The 25,757-nt window shown below is 40.1% G+C and overlaps 1 protein-coding gene across 4 annotated transcripts in view; it reads right to left on the bottom strand.

Annotated features, from left to right (window-relative positions):
- The window catches only part of ANKDD1B (ankyrin repeat and death domain containing 1B), a 67,984-nt gene that overhangs the window by 38,361 nt on the left and 3,866 nt on the right, over positions 1-25,757 (bottom strand). For 2 of the 4 annotated variants that reach the window (XM_047872223.1, XM_047872207.1), the window contains exons 2-5: positions 18,230-18,333; positions 14,869-14,967; positions 5,240-5,338; positions 5,030-5,134 (exon numbers count right to left, since the gene is read on the bottom strand). In XM_047872223.1, coding sequence (XP_047728179.1) covers positions 5,030-5,134; positions 5,240-5,338; positions 14,869-14,967; positions 18,230-18,333 — 407 coding nt within the window. Of the gene's footprint in view, positions 1-5,029; positions 5,135-5,239; positions 5,339-14,868; positions 14,968-18,229; positions 18,334-25,537; positions 25,550-25,757 lie in introns of those variants that run through there. The other 2 variants (XM_047872233.1, XM_047872214.1) reach the window with 2 other exon arrangements.

Raw genomic sequence — 25,757 nt, 5'->3', positions numbered from 1 at the left:
GAGTTGAAACATTTTTCCTCACCAAGAAAACAGCTATTACTTTCAACTTTGGATGCCCTTTAAAAATGTGATTATCAAGGGGGAAAAAATGTGAACGTGAAATTACACAAAATAAGGGCATTTAAAGTAATCTATATTTTAGAAATGTATCAAAAGGCAGCATAAATAAGGACGAAGTGACAGTAAAATGAGATATAAATCTTTTCTCTCATCTTAGTACATGTTATTAGGAAAAATAAGAACTTTAAAAATACTTGTCTTTTTCCTGTTTAAATACTGTTTCTTACCATGTCTCATTTCATTTTTTACCCATCCAATCCTTTTAAAATGATGTTCAAGTCGACCTCTATGCAGTGCAGCCTCACAGGACTCCTGCCCACTTGCAAGGCAGGGAGATTTTTCAGTCAGGGCAATGGAATAGTGGTGTCAGAGCCCCAAGCTGAAGACAAATCACAATGCCTCCCAGCTCAGGATGCTGATTGCCTTCCTTAATTAATGAGCATAAGAAGGGGCTAGAATTCCTTTTTCCTTTATTAACACAATGTATATTTAACCTAACATGTTTTAATTCAATGCATTTAAATTGTTTGCATGTGAACAAATCTAAGGGGTTAAAATTGTTAATTTGAGATTATTTTGGGGGCACCTGGGTGGCTGTCAGTTAAGCTTCCGACTTGGGCTCAGGTCATGATCTCATGGTCCATGAGTTCAAGCCCCGCGTCAGGCTCTGCACTAACAGCTCAGAGCCTGGAGCCTGCTTTGGATTTCATGGCTCCCTCTCTCTCTCCAACCCCCATCCCCACCTTCTCATGCTCTGTCTCTCTCTTTCTCAACAAATAAATAAACATTAAAAATGTTTTTGAAATTATTTTTCATTTTGAAGTTTACTACCAGGATTATCAAATTTGACAAGTTACCAAATTAAACAAAGATTTCATAAACAGCCATTCAATAGGCACCTGAAGTCCAAACTGACTCTTCTTGCCCATAGAGATCCCGGAGGTGGTGCCCTGGAGAGCCTCTGAGAGGAGGCCAGGGAGGACCCAGCACAAAGTCCTCCAGTGCCTTGCATGTAAGTCTACACCCCATGGCAACTCTCCTTATCCTGGGACCCTCACAACAGAACCCCAACATAAGGAAAACACCAGGAGATTCCTTAATAACTAGAGATTGGAGAGGGAAAAATAAGTTGCCATGAAGTAAAAACTACTGAAGGAGCAGTGTGTTAAATATGCAGTCATGGACCTAGGGTGGGTAGGGTGAGCTCTCCCCTTGCACACTGGAACCCTTAGATATTGGCCTCAGGTCCATACAAGAAAATCTATCCTTTCAAATCCTCTCATGCTCATTATTCCCAACACTCCAAAATGGGACGCTTCTTTGCATTTTGACCTCTGAAGACTTCCTATATTCATTTGAACCAATGGAAGTTCCCATTAAGTATGCAGCTGAAACCAACCTTACATTGTACCACCAAACTCTTAGATTCAACAACTATGCATATACTCTAAAGCCATTCCTTTCTGTGTCCCTGCTCCACTCCAAACATTTTGAGTGCTTATTTGTGACCACTAGATGGAAGTTTACACGTAGATTCAGAACATCTACACTACTTCACCCAAAACTTCTCCCGGCTGCTCTACTCTCTCTCCCCTGGAGAGGACACATGATTTCCCAAGCTATGGACCTGAAAGAAACCTTAAAGTATTTTCCATGTCTTCCATCTCTCCCATCCCCACCCACACTTTCCTGGGCCTAGCGACATCCCTTTTATTAATAAAGACCGCCTCCCTATAAGGCTTTCCTTGTTAGCTTTTGGAGTTCCCTCTGGGCTAGAGAAAACAATCTTACTAATACTGGTCAGGTAAATAGGCTCTCAATCACATTCTGCCGATAAGAAAGTAAGCAAGAGGGCCAGCTATGAGGGTGAAGCAGTTTTTTCTATCAAATGCATTCAATGAGTTCCACAATACTTTTAAGTAAACACAGATGGAAAATCCAAACATGAATTAATAGATCCTGAGCTCCTGATCCCAGTTCATACTGGATTTTGCCAACATCCTTGAACCCCACTCACAGATCTCAGAAAAAGAGTAGACTTTGTCTTTTGCATTGATCCACTTAGGTTTCTTTAAAACTAAAATTGGATTCAGAGATTCCTTTCTCCCAAATGAGCCAGTGGAGTATTTATTTGTTCATTCCTCATATGTCTCTGAATCCATCTTAATTTTAAGATCTCTCAGTGGGGGGGGGGGGGCACCTAGATGGCTCAGTCAATTGAGTGTCAGACTTCAGCTCAGGTCATGATCTTGCAGCTCGTGGGTTCTGTGCTGACAGCTTAGAGCCTGGAGCCTGATATGGATTCTGTCTCCCTCTCTCCCTCTCTCTCTACCCCATCCCCACTCACGCTCTTTCTCTCTCTCAAAAATAAATAAACATTTAAAAAATTTTTTAAAAAGATCTCTCAGTTGGACATGTGGTTCTGCACAGTCTACTGCCAGGGCTCCCCAGTCTTTTTCCCACCAGACAGAGGAGGAGGAAGAGGGGTGGGACAGGACAACCCCAGAGCCAGCTACAGAGACGGTGGGCAAGAGGGCTGCTGGCCAGCAGAAGTTCCAGATGTGAAGGCTCCCCACAAACCTGCTTTGGTCTTTGAGTCCCTTCAGCCTATTGATCCTCCCATACACAGCTGTCTCCTGTCAAAGCAGCTGGAGCCCACTGAAAAGGAAGACCGTCATGTGTCTCATAGATACCAAATATCTGCTGAATGGAATTGAGTGGAATTCATTCACAGGTCACATCCCTACCTAGCATCAATCAAACCAGAATGATCTAATGTCCGCACTGTGACACTAGATGCTATCTATCTATCTGATTTTGAGGAAATCAGACAATGCATTTTGCCCTATGATTACTGTTATAACAACTACATTTAGTGAGCACTTACCAGGTACCAGACTCTTTGTTAAGTGTTTTATAGTCATTAACTCATTTAAACATCTCAACAGTGGCTGTTCCAATACTGCTACATAAGAATGGCTTAGGGGTGGTATCTGATTAGAAAAGGGTGGTAGAATGGCTTACAGTGAAGTTCAATGGCATAGGCATTTTTTACATAAAATTGAGGAAATGTCAATACTCTATATCAAACCATAGAGGTATTGCCTCCCCAATTATCCCTTGTAGATACCGAGGCTTTCAGCAGTCAGAGAACTTGCTTAAAACCGTATAACTGGGGCGCCTGGGTGGCGCAGTCGGTTGAGCGTCCGACTTCAGCCAGGTCACGATCTCGCGGTCCGTGAGTTCGAGCCCCGCGTCGGGCTCTGGGCTGATGGCTCAGAGCCTGGAGCCTGTTTCCGATTCTGTGTCTCCCTCTCTCTCTGCCCCTCCCCCGTTCATGCTCTGTCTCTGTCTCAAAAATAAATAAACGTTAAAAAAAAAAACAAAAAACGTATAACTAATACATGCTCAGACCACAGCCCATGTCTGTCTGCCTCCAAGCTGTAAATGCACAGATGCTCAGTCATACTCAGAGGAAGTAAAAGGAACTTATAGACTTCATTTGAACAAATTACCGTTGTTGTTGTTGTTTTTAAGACTGGAGTCAGACAAGAATGTGAACGTTTTTTTACAAGAGGTGAAATGAGGTATTACTGATTAATTTATGGAGAGACTTTTATGGAGACTATTGTAGGCACAGTGAAAAAGAGGTCCCATTTGAAATCAAAACTTCAATCTCACAGGGTATACTCCTGTATGAAAAAGGCCTAGAAGAAGATATTCCAGGGAAAAGACAGTTCATGACACAGGAGGAATGTCCACAGTCATCTGAGAAGAGAGACAGGACAGCATGGTGACTGAGGTCAGCAAGACCTGAATTAAAATTCTGGCTCTCACTGTCCAACTCTGGGATTTGGATGAGGTACTCAGCCTTTCTGAGCCTCAAATTCATCACCTTTAAAAATAAGCAAAATTCGCGGCACCTGGCTCGCTCAGTTGGTTAAGCATCTGACTTTGGCTCAGGTCATGATCTCAGAGTTTGTGAGTTCAAGCCCCACATACAGCTTTGTGCTGACAGCTCAGAGTCTTGAGCCAGTTTCAGATTCTGTGTCTCCCTCTCTCTGTCCCACCCCCCGCCCCCCAGCTCTGTCTCTGTCTCCTGCAAAAATAAACAAACATTAAAAAAAAAAACAAGCAAAATCCAGGGCACCTGGGCAGCTCAGCCAGTTAAGTGTCCGACTTCAGCTCAGGTCATCATCTCACAGTTTGTGAGTTTGAGCCCCATGTCAAGTTCTGTGCTGACAGCACGGAGGCTGGAGCCTGCTTCAGATTCTGTGTCTCCCTCTCTCTCTGCCCCTCCCCCATTTGCATTCTCTCTCAAAAATAAATAAACATTAAAAAAATTAAAAATAAGCAAAATCCTGCTGTATAGGATTATTATGGGAATTAACAGGAGAATCCATTCATTTAGCAAAGATTTGTTAAACCATATACACCAGGCCCTCAACTTCTCAATGAAATAATGTAAGTAAATAGCTTTCCTTTGTACCTAGCACACCAATAAATACTCAACAGGTGGTAGCTGTTATTATTATATATCTACACATGAAAAGAAAAGGAATGTAGACAAGTACAGTAAAATTGCATTATATTCCATGGCTCATTACTACATACACTTGGGCCAAATACACTCCAAAAAGGCCAAGCATAATGTAGTAAAATGAAAGCATACATTCTAAATACAAAATAGGGTGAATACTGTCTACCCAACCAGGATTAGAGAGTAAAGGGGGAAAAAAGAACTTAGCGGCTTCCTCAATACTCCTCATCCTCCCCACGTGCAGATGCCAGGGTCACCACCAACACCAACACTTCTCATCTGTTCTGCCGTCTGCCAGAGTGATAGAGGAGCTGGGTACAGGGCCAGGTCTGTCTGTGCTGGCTGCTTTGGCAGCTCTAGGAGGAGTAGGAAGAAAGAGGAAGGTAGGTGGACGTGTACACGGGACCTATCCTACCAGAGCAAACATACCTCATCGGGCTGGTTCAGGTCCTTCAAGTGCAGATCTTGAATGAGGTACTCCACAATGCGTACGTTATTGTTCTGAGCTGCAAAGTGGAGGGCATTCATTCCATCCTGAAGAGAGCCAAGGTAAGGGACATAATTACACAACAATCTTAAGACTTCCCCAACACACATTGGTACAGTGAGGACTATTTTCAGGAGTGACCCACATCCCACCTGATTCTTGGCTCTCTGGTCTGCTCCAGCTCTAACCAGCATGAGCATGATCTCAAGACTTCCAGACCAGGCTGCAAGGTGAATTACTGTCAAGCCGTGCTTCCCCAAGAAGAGAAAAGAGAAGTATCACTTGGATGAGCCACAACACATTATTTCAGTCAACAAAGACCAAGTTAATACTGAAATGTTGAAAATGAAGAAATAGGGAGGAAATTTAATATTCAGTAAATGTAGTATTTCAATTCTATGGGGGAGAGGAATACATTTTAAATGGTGCAAGGACAAGTGGTTCTCCATAGGGAAGAAAATAAAATCAAATCCTGTATCATACATGTAAAAAAGCACACAAAAAGTACATATATTAGAAGAAAATCTAGACTGTAAGACACAGTGTCTTGATCTACAAGTTACAAAAGGAAAGACTGACGAAGTCAATAAATAGATTTTTCAAAATGTATTGTAATAAACATAAGTGGTTACTTTCTCTAATACATGAAGCCTCTTACAAATCAACAAGAAGAAGGCAATTAAACCAATTGAAAAAGTGTACCCCCAAAAAGGTGTTCTCTTAAGGTATTAGTGGAAATGAACCACTTTGGTTTCAGCAATTCGGCAACATCTACCGAAATTTTAAATTCAACAAGCAATTCTACTACTGGGAATCTATCCCTTGAAAATGAGTTTTAGGACCTAATGTTATATAAACAAGGATATTAACTGTAACCCTTAAAAATGAGAGCAAAGGTAAATGTCCATTAATAATAGGAATGCTGAACACATTAGGGAACCGTGACACCACATCAGGCAGCCATAAAAAATAATGAGTTGGAGGGGCACCGGGGTGGCTGAGTGGGTTAAGCATTTGACTCTCAATTTTAGCTCAGGTCATGATCTCAGGTTCATGAGAGTGAGCCCCACATTGGGCTCTGTGTTGACAGTGTGGAGCCTGCTTGGTATTCTCTCTCTCTCTCTCTCTCTCTCTCTCTCTCTCTCTCTCTCCTTCCCTCCCTCCTCTTTCTCTCAAAAATAAATAAATAAACATTTTTAAAAGGTGGGTACATAGGTAGATAGATGCTCAATACCTAGATGGATATGGTTATGAGTATGAGGAAAAGTACAGATATAAACACACATACTCTGCATTGTTAAATGTAGTCACTGGAGAAGGAGTATGTACACAAAAAAGAAAAAAACAGAGAAGACTGAAGTTATAAAAAGAATCCCAATATATATACCTTATTTGAAATATTTTCTCCATATAAAATAATATAGGTGCATATGTGCATTAAACAGACTATCAGAGACTTTATCAGGAACCTTTAGGGATGCTATAGGCAGTTAGACTCATATACTCAATGCGTAGGAGAAAAGTGTGAAAGGAAATAGCTGACAGTTAACATTGGCTATTTCAGTCGGATAAAGGGTTAGTATCCAAAATCTATAAAGAACTTATCAAACTCAACACCCGAAAACCAAATAATCCAGTAAGAAATCGGCAAAAGGCATGAACAGACATTTTTCCAAAGAAGACATCCAGATGGCTAAGAGACACATGAAAAGATGCTCAACATCCCTCATCATCAGGGAAATATAAATCAAACCACAGTGAGATACCACCTCATACCTCTCAGAATGCTAAAATTAACTCAGAAACAACAGATGTTGGCGAGGATGTGGAAAAAAGAGGAACACTTTTCACTGCTGGTGCAAATTAAACTGGTACAGCCGCTCTGGAAAACAGTATGAAGTTTCCTCAAAAAATTAAAAATAGAGCTACCCTATGACCCAACAATTGTACTACTAGGTATTTATCCAAAGGATACAAAAATGCTGATTCAAAGGGCACACACATCCCAATGTTTATAACAGCACTATCAACAATATCCAAATTATGGAAAGAGCCCAAATGTCCATCAACTGATGAATGTATGAGGAAGATGTGGTCTCTGTGCGTGTCTGTGTGTGTGAATGTGTATATAAATACACACCACGCATGTATATCTATAGACACATGCGCGCGCGCACACACGCACACGCACACACACACACACACACACACACACACACACACGGAATATTACACAGCAAGCAAAAAGAATGAAATCTTGCCATGTGCAACAAAGTGGATGGAACTAGAATCTATTATGCTAAGCAAAATAAGTAAGAAAAAGAGAAATAGCCTATGGTTTCACTCACATGTGGAATTTAAAAAACACAATTGTAACCTAAGGATAAGATGCATGGCCCCGATGCTAAGAGCTCCAGGTTCGAAGTGGGTGGCATCCCCGAATCTTGGGAACAGGCACACTCGATGAATGGAGGATCTAGATGTAAACAAAGAATCCCAGGTGGAGGTGGTACTTTGGGGATAATGATAGGCATCAGCTCTCCGAGCTTATCATTGGGAAGCTCTTCCTGTGCAAATATTCCCCAGGGGAAGTTATTGACCTTCTTGCTTACGACCAGACTGGTGCTAAGGCCAGATTGTCACTGACTCTGGGCCTTTTACACTTTACAGAGCATTCTGTGCAACTGTGAGTGTAATCCGTGACACATGCTCACAAACTGCCCTAGGCATGTCAGTTTCGTGTCATAAGACATAGTATTATGAACTTTTCTATGGGGAAATTTACATCTGTGAGTAGTGATTCTTTGCCTGTGAGGAATGATGACTCCACTTGGAATTTATGGCTTCAGAAGTTCCTGTTGTTGGCAGTTTGAATTCCTGACTCTTGGATTTTATGATTAGTGCTTGAAATCTCTGAGTGTTGCCTGCTTTGAAATTAAGCATGACCTCTTAGGAAAAAAAGAGCTCCTATCAAAATGTGATTCATCTTCTATAAAAAATATTTCTGACCTCTTTTTTGGTCATGTAGAAAATGGATTTAGTATTAATGAATATAGACCATTCATGTGTAGAGAAAGGTAACTGAGGAGTGGAATTGTATTCAGGGCACATTTTTTGAAGAACCTCAACTAGTTATTGTACATCACTGTTCCTTGGGAAAAAGAGTGCAGAAATTGGTAAGCATTTTTTTCATACTGGAATTACAAATATTTAAATAGACTAACTCACCGCGTAGTGTGACAGCTGAAATGTAAATTTTATAAAGTACGTACATTTAAAACAAGGCTTATCAACAGTGGCACTATGACATTTTGGCCAGGTGATTTTTTGTTGTGGAGGGCCGTCTGAGATTATAGGATGTTTTGCAGTTATCTCTGGCTTCTACCCATTAAATGCCAATATCTCCCCTCAGCCACGGCAATTAAAAGTATCTCCAAACATCTCCAAGTATTTCCTGGGAACAGGACAACGCCCCCCCTCCAAGTTGAGAACCACTAATTTAGAGTTACACTTCAATAATATGGGACTTCCTTTTTCATTTCTCCACACCTGTACTTTCCTGAGAAGAAGAGAAGACATTAACGTAATTTCTGGGGCAGCCAAAATAAACGCCAAAAGGCTTACACTCTTTACAAATGGAGGTGCCCCCGCAGACCCTCATTCCTTGTTTATTTACTCATATTGTACACATCTAGCAACCTGGTTTCCTAGGTTACAAACACAGTTGATTACAAGATCCAAGTAAGATGTGTGAGAAGACTTACTTTTATTTTTTTTAAATTTTTTTTTTTACATTGATTTATTTTTGAGAAACAGAGTGAGACAAAGCGTGAGCGGGGAAGGGGCAGAGAGAGAAGGAGACACAGAATCCGAAGCAGGCTCCAGGCTCTGAGCAAGCGGTTAGCACAGAGCCTGATGTGGGGCTCGAACTCACAAACTGTGAGATCATGACCTGAGCCGAAGTCGGACGCTCAACCGACTGAGCCACCCAGGCACTCCATGAGAAACTTAGTTTTAGAAGGCACTTTAACAGAGTAATAGATGATTTTTTGCCAGGGATAAAAGGAAACAGAAAAGCAGACACATTAACTTATAGATAACGAACCTGAAAGTGAGCATTAACTAGATCACAGCACTTGAAAGTACCAGAACCAGAATTGGAGGTCAGTTTGTTCTGATTTTACATATCATACTCATAACGTTTGCTCTATATTACTTGTCTAACTTGGGGCCTAGAATGCAGATCTCAGTTTTCCTAGTTCAGCACCCTCCATTCCACCTTCCTGAGACAGCCAATTTTTAATTTTTTTAGTTTTTTTAAAAAAATTGTTAATATCTATTTATTTTTGAGAGAGAGAGAGACAGAGCATGAGTGGGGGAGGGGCAGAGAGAGGGAGACACAGAATCCAAAGCAGGCTGCAGGCTCTGAACTGTCAGCACAGAGCTGGATGCAGGGCTCAAACCCACAAACCATGAGATCATGACCTGAGCCGAAGTTGGATGCTTAACCAACTGAGCCACTGGGATGCCCCTATTTTTTTGGTTTTAAATGAAACTTTTATTTTTATTTTTCCTCCTGTATTTATTTATTTTTAATTTTTAATTTTTTAAACTTTATTTAAATCCAAGTTAGTTAACAGTCAAAAGACTGTACACCCCTCAAAGCAGGGACTGTATGTCTTGCCAATGCTTCCTGAAACAATTACCTGGGAATCTTGTTAAATCACAGATTCTGATTCAGGAGGTCGGGGGTGGGTCTGATTCTGCATTTCAAGCTCCCAGGAAATACAAGTGTTTCCGTCCCAGGACTACACTTAGGAGTAATAAGAACTTAAATGGTGTTGAATTCCCAGCAGTTGGCATTGAGAGTTACCCACAGCAGGCAATGAATAAATACTGATGGGGAAGGGGTTTGATTTTTGGCTCTTTGCAAACAGGTGTTAGAGCTTAGAAGACACAGCTGCCAAACCAAACTCAGGGGTCATCACTCAAATAAACAGACGGCCAGGTTTGACCAAACACAGCACTGCTTGAATTATAAAAGAATTTTATTGGTTATGTACTAATGCCACTGTGAATAATTTAGTTACAGAAATATTAAACTTAGTGAAACTTTCAAGGTGGACTACAGAGATACATCAGAAATACATACACACACACTCGCACAAGGCCAAGTTACAAAAAGCTGATGTTAGCTTCCAAATGTACATTTGGAAAAGCCTCAAAGAGAATAACTTGGTAAAATACCTCTTCAACATTTCAGGAACAAGTGACTTATACTCTGACAGAAACCAGCAGTGTATTTAATATATTGGAAACACGGCAATCCTCAGACATGCTTTTTAAAGGAAAAGATGCTGTCAACCTGGGCAATGGATGCATAAATGTTTATTGTACAATTCTTTCCCCTTTTATAGTACATTAAAGATTTGGGGTTATGGTCCTGGGTAGAATGGAGTAAGTATACTGCTCCTGGTCTCTCTCACCAAATGTGACCAAAATCTCCAGAAAGAGTGCATGGCACAGCTATTTGAGGACTCTGGGAAGCAAATAATAGCAAGTGGATTGGGGAAGTAAACCAAAACTCAAAATATAAACAATGAGGGTTTTCTGATTTGTTTTGTTTTTGTTTTCCTTCCATACCTTCCAGGTTGAACTCAAGGCAGGGCAAGTCACAGAAATGTGTCCTGGGCACAGACACAAAGAGCTCAAAAAAAAAAAAACCAAAAAACACAAAAAAACAAAAAAAAAACAAAAACAAAAAAACCCTCTTTCTGGTCTACGGAGCACAAGGGGGATCCTGCAAGAAAGAGAAAGTAGGGGAAATACTGTCTCTTTTTTCTGTTCTGGCTCTGCTGTACACAAGCCTCCTTCCCAAAGCTGGAACCCTGTGGTAGAAGAGGTAGCAGTAGCAGGGACTGGGAAAGCACCTAAAACTGACCGAGAAACTGTGGTCAGAAGAGCAGGTAGGGTGGTGACTCATGTTGCTTGTTTTCCTCCCTTAGTTGCAGAGGTAGACCTAATTGTGGGAAGCACATAGCAGAGCTGAGAGACTACATACACCCTCAACTTTCTAGTCAGCACACCAAGAAAAGGGGGAGAGGGGCCCTGGAGCTGGGAAAAGTGGGGGTGATGATTCCAGAGAGGGGGAAGCTCAAGGAAGTGAGCCCATAAAGATGTGTGTGTGGCCGCACCCTGACCCTTACATGGACCTGACCCTAAGCAGCATGCCAAAGGCCTGGAATGGTGAACTATGGGGCAGACCACTGCACAGGTCTCAGAATGGGCCCTGGATGGTACATATGCAGGAAAGGTCCAAAGTACTGAAAAGTGAAGTGACACTGGTGTCAAATGATGAGGAAATGGGTCCTCCATATGCAAGAAAAAAACAAGAATCTTGACCTATTCCTCATACCTTATAATTAACTCAAAATGGACAATAGATCAATTTTGTTTTTAGTTTTTTAATTTTTATTTTTTTAAAGATTTTATTCCTAAGTCATCTCTTCACCCAGTGTGGAGCTCGAACTCACAAACCCAAGATCAAGAGTCCAATGCTCCACCAACTGAACCAGCTAGGTGCCCAAAAATGGACAACAGATCTAAATGTAAAACACACAGCTATAAAAATTTTAGAAGAAAAAATATGAGAAAATCTTCATGACCTTAAGTTAGGCAAGTCATTCTTGGTGGTTTTTTAATTATAGGTAAACTGTAGTTCATCAAAATTAAAAACTTTCGCTCTGTAAAAAATGTGGGAAAATATTTGTAGATCACATATCAAACAAAGGACTTGTATCCAGAATATATAAATAACTCTCAAAACTGAACAATAAGAAAGCAAAAAACCCAATTTAAAAAATATATTCAAAATATTTGAATAGACACATAATCAAAGAAAATATACAAATAGTAAATAACACAAGAAAGATGCTCACTATCATTAGTCATTAAAACCACAATGTGATGCCAATACATATTTATTAGAAAGGCTAATTAAGAAGGGGTGCTTGGGTGCTCAGTCGGTTAAGCGTCTGACTCTATTTTGGCTCAGGTCTTGATCTCACGGTTCTTTAGTTGGAGGCCTGCAGTGAGCTCTGTGCTGACAGTGCAGAGCCTGCTTGAGATTCTCTCTCTCCCTCTCTCTCTTCCCCTTCCCTGCATGCTCTGTCTCTCTCTCTCTCAAATATAAATAAATAAACATAAAAAAAGGAATTCTAACATTAAGGGGAAAAAAAAGAAAATGCCAAGTGCTGATGAGGTTGTGGAACAAACGGAATTCTGCTACACTGCTGGTGGGAATGAAAGGTACAGACACTATAAAACAGTCTGGCAGCTTCTTGTATACAGCTTACTATATGACCCAGTAACCTCACTCCCAGAGATTTATAATGGATAAATGAATACTTTTGCCTACATAAAACCTGCACACGAATGTTGATAGCAGTTTTATTCATTTTGTTGTTGTTGTTGTTTGTGAAAACATTTATATTTAGATTCAGCCAGCTGGACTCAATTTAGATGATTCCAATTTTGTTGGCAACATCCAAAGCATCAGTTAGAAGCCAGTCGAACATATGCCCTCTTCTCTCCAACAGGCCTGATCAGCGTGTTGATCTCGGCCATGACAATGTCGTACTTTCTTCACGTCCTGTTTGATCTGGTGCTTGTTGGCCTTGAATCCACAATGAACACAAGTGTGTTGTTGTCTTCTGTTTTCTTCATGGCTGACTCAGTCAGGGGGAACTTGATGATGGCACAACGGTCAAGCTTGTTTCTCCTGGGGGCAGTGTTTCAAGGATATTTGTGGGGCCTTCAGAGACGCAGTGTCTTGGGCCGTCAGAAGGTAGGTGATGTGTGGAAATTCTTTTTTGTGTGTGACTGTGGATGCCTTTCCGCATCACATTTTTTTTGGTTTTCAAAGCCTTTGCTTCGGCTGCAGCTTTGGGAAGGGCAAGAGCTTCCTTCTTTGCCTTTGGTGCCATCTTCATGAAAACAATAGCAGCTTTATTTGTAATAGTCAAAAACTGGTAACAACTCCTTCAATGGATGAATGCATGAATAAACTGTGGTACGTCCATACACTGGAATACTAGTCAGAATAAAAAAGGAGGAACTATTGATATATACAACATGAATGAATCGAAGATTTTGCTGAGTGAAAGAAGCCAGTGTCAGAATGTTATATACTACATGATATAATTTATATGACGTTCTCAAAAAGGCAAAATTATAGAGATGGAGAAGATTATCAGTGGTTGCCAGGGTAAGGGAGGGTTTGACTACAAAAAGGCAGCATGAGAAATTTTCTGGGTGAGGCAACTGTTCTGTATTTTGATTATGGTAGTGATTACATGAATCTATACATGCGTTAAAATTCATAGAACTTTACACAAAAAAGAAAGTAATTGCATAGTCAATTTAAAAATTAAAATAAAAATTTATTGTATCAAGGTTTCAATGTCAAAATAAGAATAGACGCTTGGCAATTAGGTCTATTACCAAATCATCTTTTGCAGACTAACTAACACTATAAAATAATCAACAATTTCCAGATCCTAACAACACGTTCCTCAAGTATCATAACCATAATCTAACTTACTACCCTCACATAATTGGAGTGCTTTCAGCGCCAATTTTTAGTAAGAGGTACTTCTTCACTGTGATTCTGTTACATATCAATCAACTTGCCCACCAATATCAGACTAATAAAATACAGAAGGATGTGCCTCACTGGTAAAACAAACAGAAACTTTTATCATTATCAAGTCTAGGCCATGTCTATGCCAACAAGACCAACAAGACAATGTGACTTCATTCATTCATCTTCCAAAGATTTACCAAGCTCATAATAAACCCAGGCCCTGTGAGAATAAAAGTAAGTGCTGAGTCTACCCTCCAAGGAGTCAATCAACACAGAAAATAGAACGGCTCTATGAAAACCTTCTCAACAGTTGAAGAACCACAGAGCATTTGATTAACTAAGAACCAAGAATTATGATCCATTGGATTCTAATAACCAAGGCTATCATCTTTCTCTGCAACTGGAGATGATAAACATGATGTTGGGTATATCCAGCCCAGGTGGTTTTCCTCGTGCCATGGTAAAGTATTAAGTGAAGTTGGGAAAAGTAGGTGGAAATCCTCAGGGTGGATTTTGATATCTAGGCAGACAAATAGTTAAGCTGATTTGTGGCTAACATCATGGTCTCTGGAACCAAGTAAACCAAGTTCAAATCCTGCCTCTACACCTTCTTAGACGTTAATTCTTTGGGCAAGATATTTAACCTCTCTGTGTCTTACGCTCTTCATATGAAAACTGTGTATTATAGTAACACTTTTTCACAAGGTTGGAGGCACTAAATATCAAAGTCCTAAGACGGATGCCTAGCATATAGTACCTATTTAATAAGCTTTGCTTATCAGAGTTCACAGAGCACAGTCAAGATTTGAAGTCTCTGAGGCTAGTTAGCTTCTGTCTTCTACATCCCAAATTATACTCTGGTCAACTTATCTTATTCTTAAAAATGCATATTATTGGCCATAAGGTCAATATGGGAAAATAAGTAAAACCTAAGTCCTACAGGTAATGGGTAAGCAATTTAGTTACCAAATACAAAGAGTACACAATGTGTATATTCTCTACAGAGATCTTTCCAAAGTGAAAACTGCATTTGGAAATATTCTGGACGTATGTGAAGAAAAGATAACTGAAGTGACCAGATTTTCCCCATACACTGGTCATGCTCCAATCCATTCTACCAAAGGAAGATGAACTTACCTTATCAGCAACATCCACCCTGGCCTTGCGATTAAGCAAGAAATCCACCGAGGATAAATGATTCGCCCCCACCGCAAAATGCAGGGCTGTGCGGTTCATCTGAGGAAACGTAATTTGTGTTTTCAGTCATCTGATTGTTATTTGTCCTCTTTATGATTCCTGTTTTTCAAACAGCCATAATTTTGTATCTTATGTTTATATTTGCATTGCATAACTCATCATTGATTTTAACAGTATAATGGATTTCAATAAAAAAGTAAAACTTGTGGGGGGCCTGAGTGGCTCAGTTGGTTGAGCACTGGTTAAGGTCATGATCTCACAGTCTGTGAGTTCGAGACCCACATTGGGCTCTCTGCTGTCAGCACAGGGCCTGCCTCAGATCCTCTGTCCCCCTCTCTCTCTGTCCCTCCCCTACTCTCAAAAATAATAAACATTTTTTTTAAAAAGCAAAAGTATTTTTCCCTGTATTCGATTATTAAAAAAATGTTTTTAATGTTTATTTATTTTTGACAGAGAGACAGAACATGAGCAGGGGAGGGGTAGAGAGAGAGGGAGACACAGAATCCGAAGCAGGCTCCAGTCTCTGAGCTGCCAGCACAGAGCCTGATGCAGGGCTTGAACTCACATTCATGAGATCATGACCTGAGCCGAAGTCGGATGCTCAACCGACTGTGCCACCCAGGCGCCCCTCCCTATATGCAATTATTAACAACAGTAATTTTTTTCTGGTTAGAATATATTGATAATGCAAAACAAAAATTTTCCTAGGTGTTCAATCGTATATGCTCTTTCTTCTGAAATTTTTTGATCTATAAATTTTACTGAAACAAACTGCTTCAGAATAAAAGAAAGAAGAGAATGAATGAATGAATCAATGAAAGATGCAGACACAGAAAAAGAAAGCTATAACTATCTTTTGTTTCAAAGAAAAGCCAAGAAGGCAATCCTGGGATTTTCATAGTTGATTGTGTTTCAGACAATGGATGTTTAGCATGCATGTAAAACACAGATCTTATTTCCTATACTCTAGGCACTGTTTTTGCATCCAAAGAAGGTGCCTGCGCATGGATTTACTCCTTTGTTTCAAATAAATAATTTATTGTAAAAATTAAGTATCTGATATCCTTGGTAGCTAAGCTGATGATAAATTAAGTTTGACAAAACAGGAGTTATCGTGACATTGTCTGCAATCTAGAGCTGTGTTCTAGTATGTCAAGCCAAAACAGCATCCAAGATAATTCAATAAAACCACTTACATGTATTTCTTCATCTCTATCGTCACAGATTTTAAGCAACTCTACAAACAACCATATCAACAATTTGCTGTAAATGGGACTAAAAGAGATGTCATTAGAAAGTATAATACAGGGCACCTGGGTGGCTCAGTTGGTTAAGTGTCCGACTCTTGGTTTTTTTCAACGTTTATTTTATTTTTGGGACAGAGAGAGACAGAGCATGAACGAGGGAGGGGCAGAGAGAGAGGGAGACAGAGAATTGGAAACAGGCTCCAGGCTCTGAGCCATCAGCCCAGAGCCTGACACGGGGCTCGAACTCACGGACCGCGAGATCGTGACCTGGCTGAAGTCGGACGCTTAACCAACTGCGCCACCCAGGCGCCCCCGACTCTTGGTTTTGGCTAAAGTCATGATCTCACAGTTGGTGAGACTGAGCCCCGCGTCAGACTCTGTGCTGATAGTGCGGAGTCTGCTTGGGATTCTCTCACTCATTCTCTCCCTGCGTCTCCCCTGCTTGTGCACATGCGCAGGTATATACTCTCTCACTCTCAAAATAAATAAATAAACTTAAAAAAAAGTAATACAATTCATCAAGAGGTCATGATAATTTGCTATGCTGACTGTAAGTTAAGGTGCTCTAGGTTGTGCCCTAAATGATGCTTCATTTAGCATTAAATCTCTCTAAATACTTTAATATAAAAATATGGTTTAAAATATCATAAAGTCTTAGGTGAAAAAAATTTTAATTATTATGAAAGTACATTAAAGAATCTATTCCCTGCTACTTGGAAAAATGATTATTGCTTTACTTACTCAACAATTTATGTAGATATTACTTTCAAAGGCCCTTGCTTTTCTTTTCACTCCCTTCCCTTCCTTCTTTCCTGATTCCTTTCTTTTTTTTTTTTTTTTTTTTTTTTTTTTGGTTTTTGTTTTTGTTTGGTTCTTGTTTTTGTTTGGTTCCTAAAATTGTTACGCTGCAAAACTCTATTTTTCTACTCTTTCTAGGATGTCTATGGACAATAAATACGAAATACAACCATAACACATCAGACACACACATGCACACAGTATATACACAGACATATGAATTTCCATATACAAGCAAACATATACCTCTCACAGACACACATGCACAACTGGTAAACATCCTTCCACTGCGTATGATACATGACTTCAATTCTTATGATCTCACTGCCTGGGACAGATCCAGGTTTTGGGGAATCTAAACTCTACACTCTTCAGGGAGCCCTCTTTAAAGCCAGTCAGAGAGCTGAATTGATGGCAGTTAAAGTTTCTTACTTTTTCAGATTAAAAAAAAAAAAAACATATAACCATGAGAACACATTGCCAGAGCCCTCCCCAGTACCTTGGAAGGGGTCTGTACAAGAAGGGACCCTAAAGCTTATGCTTCATTTAGCATTAAATCCACCTCTGCTATCCCCTTGAACCACTTGCACTAATTGTCCTAAGTAATTAACACAGCCCCCACTTTGATAAACCTTGCCTTGAAAAGCTGTCAGGAAATCTCTACAAAACCAAGCAGTAGGAAATCCAGTATTTCTGGCAGTGGACTTCTCTCCTAAACCCAAGTACTTGAAGAACAATTAAGAGCCAGGTTTTAGAAAAGGCTCCAGTGCCCAACATGCAAATGCACTGTACTTCTAAAGCAATAAAATACAAAGCCATGCTCTCCCTTAGATTTTAAATTTGCAGGACTGAACAACAAAGGGAATCTCTGGAGAAAAACCAATGATGAACTGTGTAGCAAAAGATGTTCTGCCTTTCCAGAATGTATGAGGCCAGTGATACAGAGGCTACAATCCAGGACCAAGTCCAGGCCCATAACCCTGACAACTGGCTTTACTGCCCACCCACAGATTTTGCACAGATGCACACAAAGACTCTGTGTATTTCCCCTCTGATAAGATATATTAAAAGACTCAGAACCTATCCCACGGCTTGATTCCACCTTTAGCTTAAACATTCTGGAATTACCACCGAAGGAGCTAGCCCACACCTCATCCGCCACAATCATTTCAATTGTTATTATTATTTAAATTGCACTGTATAAATCCAAGCCACCCTTAGAGTAGTCACTTGTCACATCTGTGACTTGTACTCACATTGTTCACAGCATTAATGTTAACCTTCTTTTCAAACAGCTTCTCCATAAGATCCAAATTATTGCTTTTTGCAGCATTCTGAAAGCTTCTCTCATTTGGCAGTACTGAAAGCAAGCAAGCAAAGCATGACTGAAGAATTTAAGGGGGACGAAGGAAAAAAGCAAACCTCACGCAAACCTGGTAACTTTAAATAAAAACAGACTTCACCCTTTCACATTCTACTATTCTGGACATGAGAACTTTGTATCAACATTTTGCAAAGCTGTATTATCAAGACTCCACTTTGTGCTCACAATGCAAGTATTTTCACGCCCTTAAAAATATTTCCTGGTCCCAAACAAAACATCATTCCCAAGGACCACCCTGAAGTCAGCAATGTGGTCTCTGCCTCTAGGAGATCGGAGTGTGGCCACAGACTTTGTTTTGTTTTGTTTTAATAAAATGTTTGTAAAAGATGAGACAGGCAGGAGCCCAAATGCTCCATACAAGCTTACAGAGATAAAATTGTCTGCAGAAGCCTGTGCAGATGCCAGGCCGGCAGAAAAAAATCCTTAAAATGTAGCACATCACATAAATATACACAAAGTCTAAAAGGGATGAACATGTTTCATTTATATAAAAAGAGATTCACACCTACTATAAACACTACATATCACACACATAATACACTCAGGTGGCAGGTTTTATTAACTAGCCTAGGGAAGATTTCAGAATGTATTAAGTTTTTTTTTTTATGCTGTCTCATTGTTTTTTTTTTTATGTTTATTTTTGAAAGAGAGAGAGAGGGAGAGGGAGAGGGAGAGGGAGAGGGAGAGAGAGAGAATAAGGGGGAGAGGGGCAGAATGATGGGGACACAGGATCCAAAGCAGGCTCTGCGCTGATGGAAGTGAGCCCTATGCAGGGCTCAAACTTACAAACCGCAAGATCATGACCTGAGAGGAAGTCAGAGGCTCAATCGACTGAGCCACCCAGGCACCCCAGTTTTTTTAATGTAGGGGAACTGGAGGGCTCTCAGGGGACAACCCCAATACTGGGGGATAAAGTCACAATTAATAATATGAAAAATGATATCAAGAATGAGTGATATGAAATCAGCAATAGACCATCTCTAAAAAAAGAGAACTCTGGAGGAGGTTTTGTGGATGTGCTGCCAAGTAGTTTCATAATAACAACAACAACAACAACAACAACACAATTCGACAAAGACTTAAAAAAATTTTTTTTTAAGTATTATTTATTTTTGAGAGACAGAGACAGAGAGCAAGTGGGAGAGGGGCAGAGAGAGAGGGAGACAAAGAATCTGAAGCAGGCTCCAGGCTCCGAGCTGTCAACACAGAGCCCAATGCAGGACTCAAACCCATGAACCACAAGCTCATGATCTGAGCCGAAGTTGGATGCTCAACCAACTGAGTTACCCAGGCACCCCTGTCAAAGACTCTTTAGAGTACTACCAAATCTAATCAAAGACTAGGAGTATCTTCACGGGAGAAACACACATTCATTTTATCACCTGGATCCCCCTCTTCCTTTCTACTCTGCCTGTTGTCCCCACTCTAAGTAACTTCAACATCCACACAGATGACAAATCTGACCCTGACTCTTTCACTTACAATAATCTTTCCATCCACCTGATCTCAGTCACCCATTTTTCAGGGTCATACTCTTGACATCATCATCAGAAACCACATTACCTCTGACATCTTCAAGAAACTCATTATCTGACCACCACCTCATCCATCCACCTCACCTGCTCTACTTCTTCCAGTCCCCAAATTCTGCAACCTCATCAAGTCCTCCCATCCACTGTTCTCACCAGCTTTTCATATTATTCATCCCTTAGGCCCTTACTCTGCTCTTTACTCAGTTTAGATCTTCTAGTCCATCGCTGACATCACTTCTATACAAACACCTTTACTTCCCTTGCCACTCTCTTTTCTCATCAGACCAGCTGACAGAATCCTAATTCTGACATTAAACTCAACTGCTACCTGTTCCACCTCTGCACCTGAGCAGCTGAATAGTACTGGAGAGAAACACACCACCATGGTGCGGGAGACGTGACTAGTGCTCATCACTATCTAGTTCTCCTCTCCTTTCTGAACACATGGGTAAGTACACATCCTGGCCTGGGTGCAGTTAAGGTGAGGTCTGTCCCCTGGACTGGAAGAAGAGGGGATAGTAGGTTACTTGAAAGTGAACCTACTGTGAAAAGCTTCTGTGACACCCTCCAGGTGCTCTCTTCCCATTTTATCAACCCTCAAAGCCATGTGTTTAAACGCTGCAGTGTTGTAGCTGAACTGTATTCCCTCAAAATTTATCTACTGAAGTTCTAACACCCAGTACCTCAAAATGTGACTATGTAGGGTCCTTTTTTTTTCAAACATTTGTTTATTTATTTTGAGAGAGAGAGAGAGAGGATGAGCAAGGGAGTGGCAGAGAGAGAGGGAGAGAGACAGAACCCCAAGCAGGTCCCCCACTGTCAGCACAGAGCCAGATGTGGGGCTTGATCCCATGAACTGTGAGATCATGACCTGAGCTGAAACCAAGAGTTGGACGTTTACCCAACTGAGCCACCCAGGCACCCCTGGTGATAGAATCATTAAAGAGGTAATTAAAATGAGGTCACTCGGGTGGGCCCCAATCCAATATGACTGGTGTCCTTCTAACAGAGGAAATTTGGAACAGACATGACACAGGAAAGACCATGTGGAGATGGAGACAGTGGGAGGAGATGGCTATCTACAAGCTGAGGAGAGAGGCATCAGGGAAAATTAAGTCTGCTGACACCTTGATCTAGGATTTTTAGACTCAAAAACTCTGAGACAAATTGTTGTTGTTTAAGCCACCCTACCTGTGGTACTTTGTTACAGTATCCCTAGCAAACTAATACAAGGGGTCATAAGATGGCAGTGCCTCAATTAGTTTGGCACTGGGAGACAATTCTCCACAGGTCTCTTATGTTTCTCTATATCTGATAAGCAGAAACACTGACTGATTTTGCTCTAGACCATCTTTCCCAGAATGTGTGCACAGTGAACTACATCAGAAAAGATAGATAAAAATGCATCTCTGGAGCATGGGGCTGGATTGCTTATGGCTTGCCTTAAAAGACAGAGAGAGAGAGAGTAAGGCATGCTTCCTGCCCATTAGAAAATATTTGGATTCCCTAAGTGCAGGATTCTTCTGTAACACAACCCAAGGGGCTTTGCATCTCCTTGGAGATGGGGCTTCCAGAAATGACACAAACGCTGACACGCTGGCTACTGCTCCTACTGTGAGCACTACAATCCTCTGTGTCTGATCGGAAGTGTCTTCTGCTAGCATCCATGATGCCATGGTAGGCTAACTTGTTAGCTTGCAAGTAGAGTAAAATCATGGCCTCTTTACAGTTCTTGACACATAGGTTTCTGAGAAACTAGGTAGAGCATAAACCCTTCTGTTGGACATGTTATCTGAGCAAGAGTAGATCTTTATTATATTCAGTCACTCAAGACTTAGGGGTGATTTGTAGCTGCAGGAAAATCTGGTTTATCCTGACTACACATGCTAACATACTACCCATAAATAACATACTCCTAAATTCTTACCCATTAATCTCATGTAGTATCTTATCACAGCAATCCTACTTCATTTCCCTAGGCTTCCATTTTTCAATTCCATGACTTTTTCTTTCTTTTCAAATATTTTAATCTACTAATTTGCCTACTTTAGTATCCATGATCACCAATATGTAACTCTCAGTTAATAATACTGCATAGAGAAAACATAAGCAATTAGATAGTAATTTCCATATTTTCTCACCCCTGAGTCTACCAACCTACCTACCTACTTTTACACCCACACTTTCTGCTTTTACTACTCTTACACTCAATGAAGCAGCCCTATGGTGACCCAAGGCCAACCGCTCCCTTGGGCTCTGGATCCCACCCTTCTCGTCTTTTCAATTATTTCATGTATCAATCTCACGCAAATTACCCCATTCTCCTCTGCATTCTCCAGTGGACCATTCCCCTCAACATATACAGAGCTGCTATAAAACCTTCAGTGAAAAAAACATTCTCTTAACTTCACATCCTTTCCAACTGCCACTCCATTTCTTAATCTCCCATTGCTCCCCAAATTCTTATGTGTTCTATAACCACTCTCCTCCTCCTCACCTGTTTCATCTCACCTCCATGCTAATCAGATCTCATTCCTATCACTTCACTGAATCTGTGCTTATTAGGGTCACTCTATCTTGCCCAAAGCCAGTCATCACTTTCTTTGTGTGCATTAAACTCTTGACAGATTTCACCAAGGGCCATACCATCCTTTTAACATTCTTCTCCATGCCTCTGATAGACTACCTCCTGTTTTCCAGTCTCTTTTACTGGCTCTTCCTCCTTTGCTTGATCTCTAAATGTTGGAGTACTCTGGAGGTTTTACGAAATTAAGAACATGGTGGAGTAGACATTATCACTGCCATCTTCCAGATGAGGAAAATGAGCCTTAGAAAAGTTAAAACACTTGCTCATGTCTTAAAGACAATAAATGATAGAACTATTCCAGGTAGTCTGAATCGAAACACCAAGCTTTCAGTCACTGCAGAGGTCCAGGGTGTCCATATGAAACTGTATTACTGAAGTGGAGATTCAAACTGCTTACTCTATCAGATGTTTTAGCTAATGTATTCTGTCAGTTAAACCAGACTTTTCTCAACTCTGTCCTTGATCCCACATGGCCCTGACACTAGCTCCTTGCCCCTATGTATTAATCCAATGGGAGTGCAGTTCTAGTTCTGGGTCTTTTCCCTCTTGGGTATGTCCCAGGGCAAATAAAGACCTTGTGATGTCCTGAAATATGGCACACACATTCTATTCTGTCCATGAAGTCAAATACCTTGTCCCTTTTCTCCTACATGTATAAGAAAAATTAATTTTGAGGCAACTTCTAAGACCAATTGGAAGCACCATACAAGATTCTTAATCCATTAAATCAATGGTTCTTAACTCAGGCTTCACAATAAAATAAACAGGATCCCTTTAAACCTTTTTTTTTTTTAATGTTTCATTTATTTTTGAGAGAGAGAGACACAGAGCATGAGTGGGGCAGAGGCGGAGAGAGAGAGGGAGACACAGAATCCAAAGCAGGCTCCAGGCTCTGAGCTGTCAGCACAGAGCCCGATGCAGGGCTTGAACCACAAACCATGAGATCATGACCTGAACTGAAGTTGGATGCTTAACCAACTGTGCCACCCAGGCGCCCCTAAACAGGATCCCTTTAAAAAAAAAAAAACCCCATGCCAGATTCTTAAACCCAAGCCAACTACATGGGAATTTCTAGGGCTCAAAATTTTTGCTGACTTGCCCACAATTTACTAATTAAGTAACCTTGTAACAATTCTGAATTTTTACATTCAAATGTAAAATGGATATTATAAAACCTACCGTTAGCAGTATGAAGACGCCAGTTTGTACAGACTAATAAACTGGCTTTATCCCTTCCCAATGAAAAAACTGTAGCTTTAAATCAGTTATGGTGAAAGTATTACACAAAGAAAAGTGGAAAATACTTCAAATCAGAACTAGTCCCCCAGAGAGCTGGTAATTAAACATTTACCAACACACCATTGTCTACCTTCCAGCTAGTAAGTGACAGAGTTGAAAAAATAATCGATACAAATCATAAACATACCAATTTTCAGCTTGGCTAAGTAATATTTAGAGTACTGTGCTATATATGTCTTTTTTTATTTTTTTGGAAATGGATAAGATCAAGGAAATGTTAAATGTTCAGCACCAAGCAACGCATTACACAGAGCTGTATCATTCACTTAGACTTTGAGGGGTCAAAAACTCTAATGCCTTCAAAAGTTGGGTTAAGTATGAAGCAAGAGGGCCAAAACAGGAGGAGATAATGCTGAGATAGAAAAACAAGCCTCCTGCATTTCATTCAGGTCTCTGCTCAAATGGTACCACTTCTGAAAAATCATGTCTGACCATCCAAACCCCTGTCTCCCGTCATTCTCTGCCCCTGTGCCCTACTTCACTTTTTCTTCATATCACTTGATACTACTCGACATTAATATTATATTTGTTTACTTTCTCAGTATCTGTTTCCTTCACCAGAATACAATATCCACGAGGAAGCTGAAATAACTCCAGTACCTAGTGCTAATAGGTATCAATAAATATTTGCTAGATGGGTGGATGGGAGGATTGGGAAGCCACCATCTACCTTCAGAACAATATTACCAAGGGTAGTATGCTCAGTATTAACAAAACTTCCAATTTCTCATACATACATATAAACCACATATGAAAGAGGAAAACCCAAGAGAAATTAGAAAATATTTTGAACTGAATAAAAATAAAAATAAAATATATCAAAATGTGTGGGATGCAGCTAAAGCAGTGCTAAGAGGGAAATTCATAGCATTATAAGAGGGAACTTCATAGCATTAAGTTATTAGAAAAGAAGCTTGCAAATCAGTAATGTAAATTCCTACCTTAAGAAAGTAAAAATCTAGAAGCAAAAAACACCTAAGTCAAGCAGACAGAAGAAAAATTGCAAAGGTAAGAGCAATAATCAATAAAATTGAAAAAAGATAAACAATAGAGAAAATCAATGAAAACAAAAGCTGCTTCTCTGAATACATCAATAAAATCGATACACCTCTAGCAACACTGACCAAAAAGAGAGAAAGAGAGAGAACCCACATTACCAATGTAAGGAATGAAAGAGAGCACAGCACTACCGTTCCCACACACATGAAAGGAATAAGGGAATATTATGAACAATTCCATTCACATAAATTCAACAACTTAGATGAAATGAAATAATTTCTCAAAAATCACAAACTACCCAAATTCATTCAAGATTATATAGATAACCTGACACAAGAAGAGGAAAAACTTCCCAACTCATCTTATGAGATCAGCATTTCCTTGATTCTATAACCAAAGACATTATGAGAATAAAAAACTACAAGCCAATATCCCTCATAAACATCGATGCAAAACTCTCTGAACAAGCATTATCAAAACACATCCCGTGATACACAGAAAGTTTAACACACCAAGTAAGGTTTATCCTGAGAATGTAAAATTCGTTCCTTATTTGGAAATCAAGCAATGTATATACAGGTAGTCTAAAGAAGAAAAATTATATGGTTAATTGATGCAGAAAAAGCATTTTAAAAAAATCATCATCCATTTATGATTAAAAACAAAAACCAAAAAACACTCTCAGCAAACTGGGAATAGAAGGGAACTTCTTCAACCTGATAAAGAGCATTTACAAAAAACTGACAGCTAACATTCTACTTACTCATAAAAATGTCAATGCTTTCTTTACCCAGGAACAAACAGAAATGTCCAGTCTAACTCTTAAACACAGTGCTGGAAGTGTTAGCCAGGACAACAGAGCAGTAAAAGTATATTAAAATGCATACTGATTGGCAAGAAATCGAAACGTCTCTAGTCTAGTTGCAAACAATTTTATTATCTGCATATAAAATCCAAAAGAATGTATAAAGCAGCTCTAGAAC

The sequence above is a fragment of the Prionailurus viverrinus genome, chromosome A1, assembly GCF_022837055.1.
Source record: "Prionailurus viverrinus isolate Anna chromosome A1, UM_Priviv_1.0, whole genome shotgun sequence".
NCBI classification, from domain to species: Eukaryota; Metazoa; Chordata; class Mammalia; order Carnivora; family Felidae; genus Prionailurus; species Prionailurus viverrinus.
Note: the sequence above shows the minus strand (reverse complement) of the source record. Positions and strands in the feature narration are given on the sequence as shown.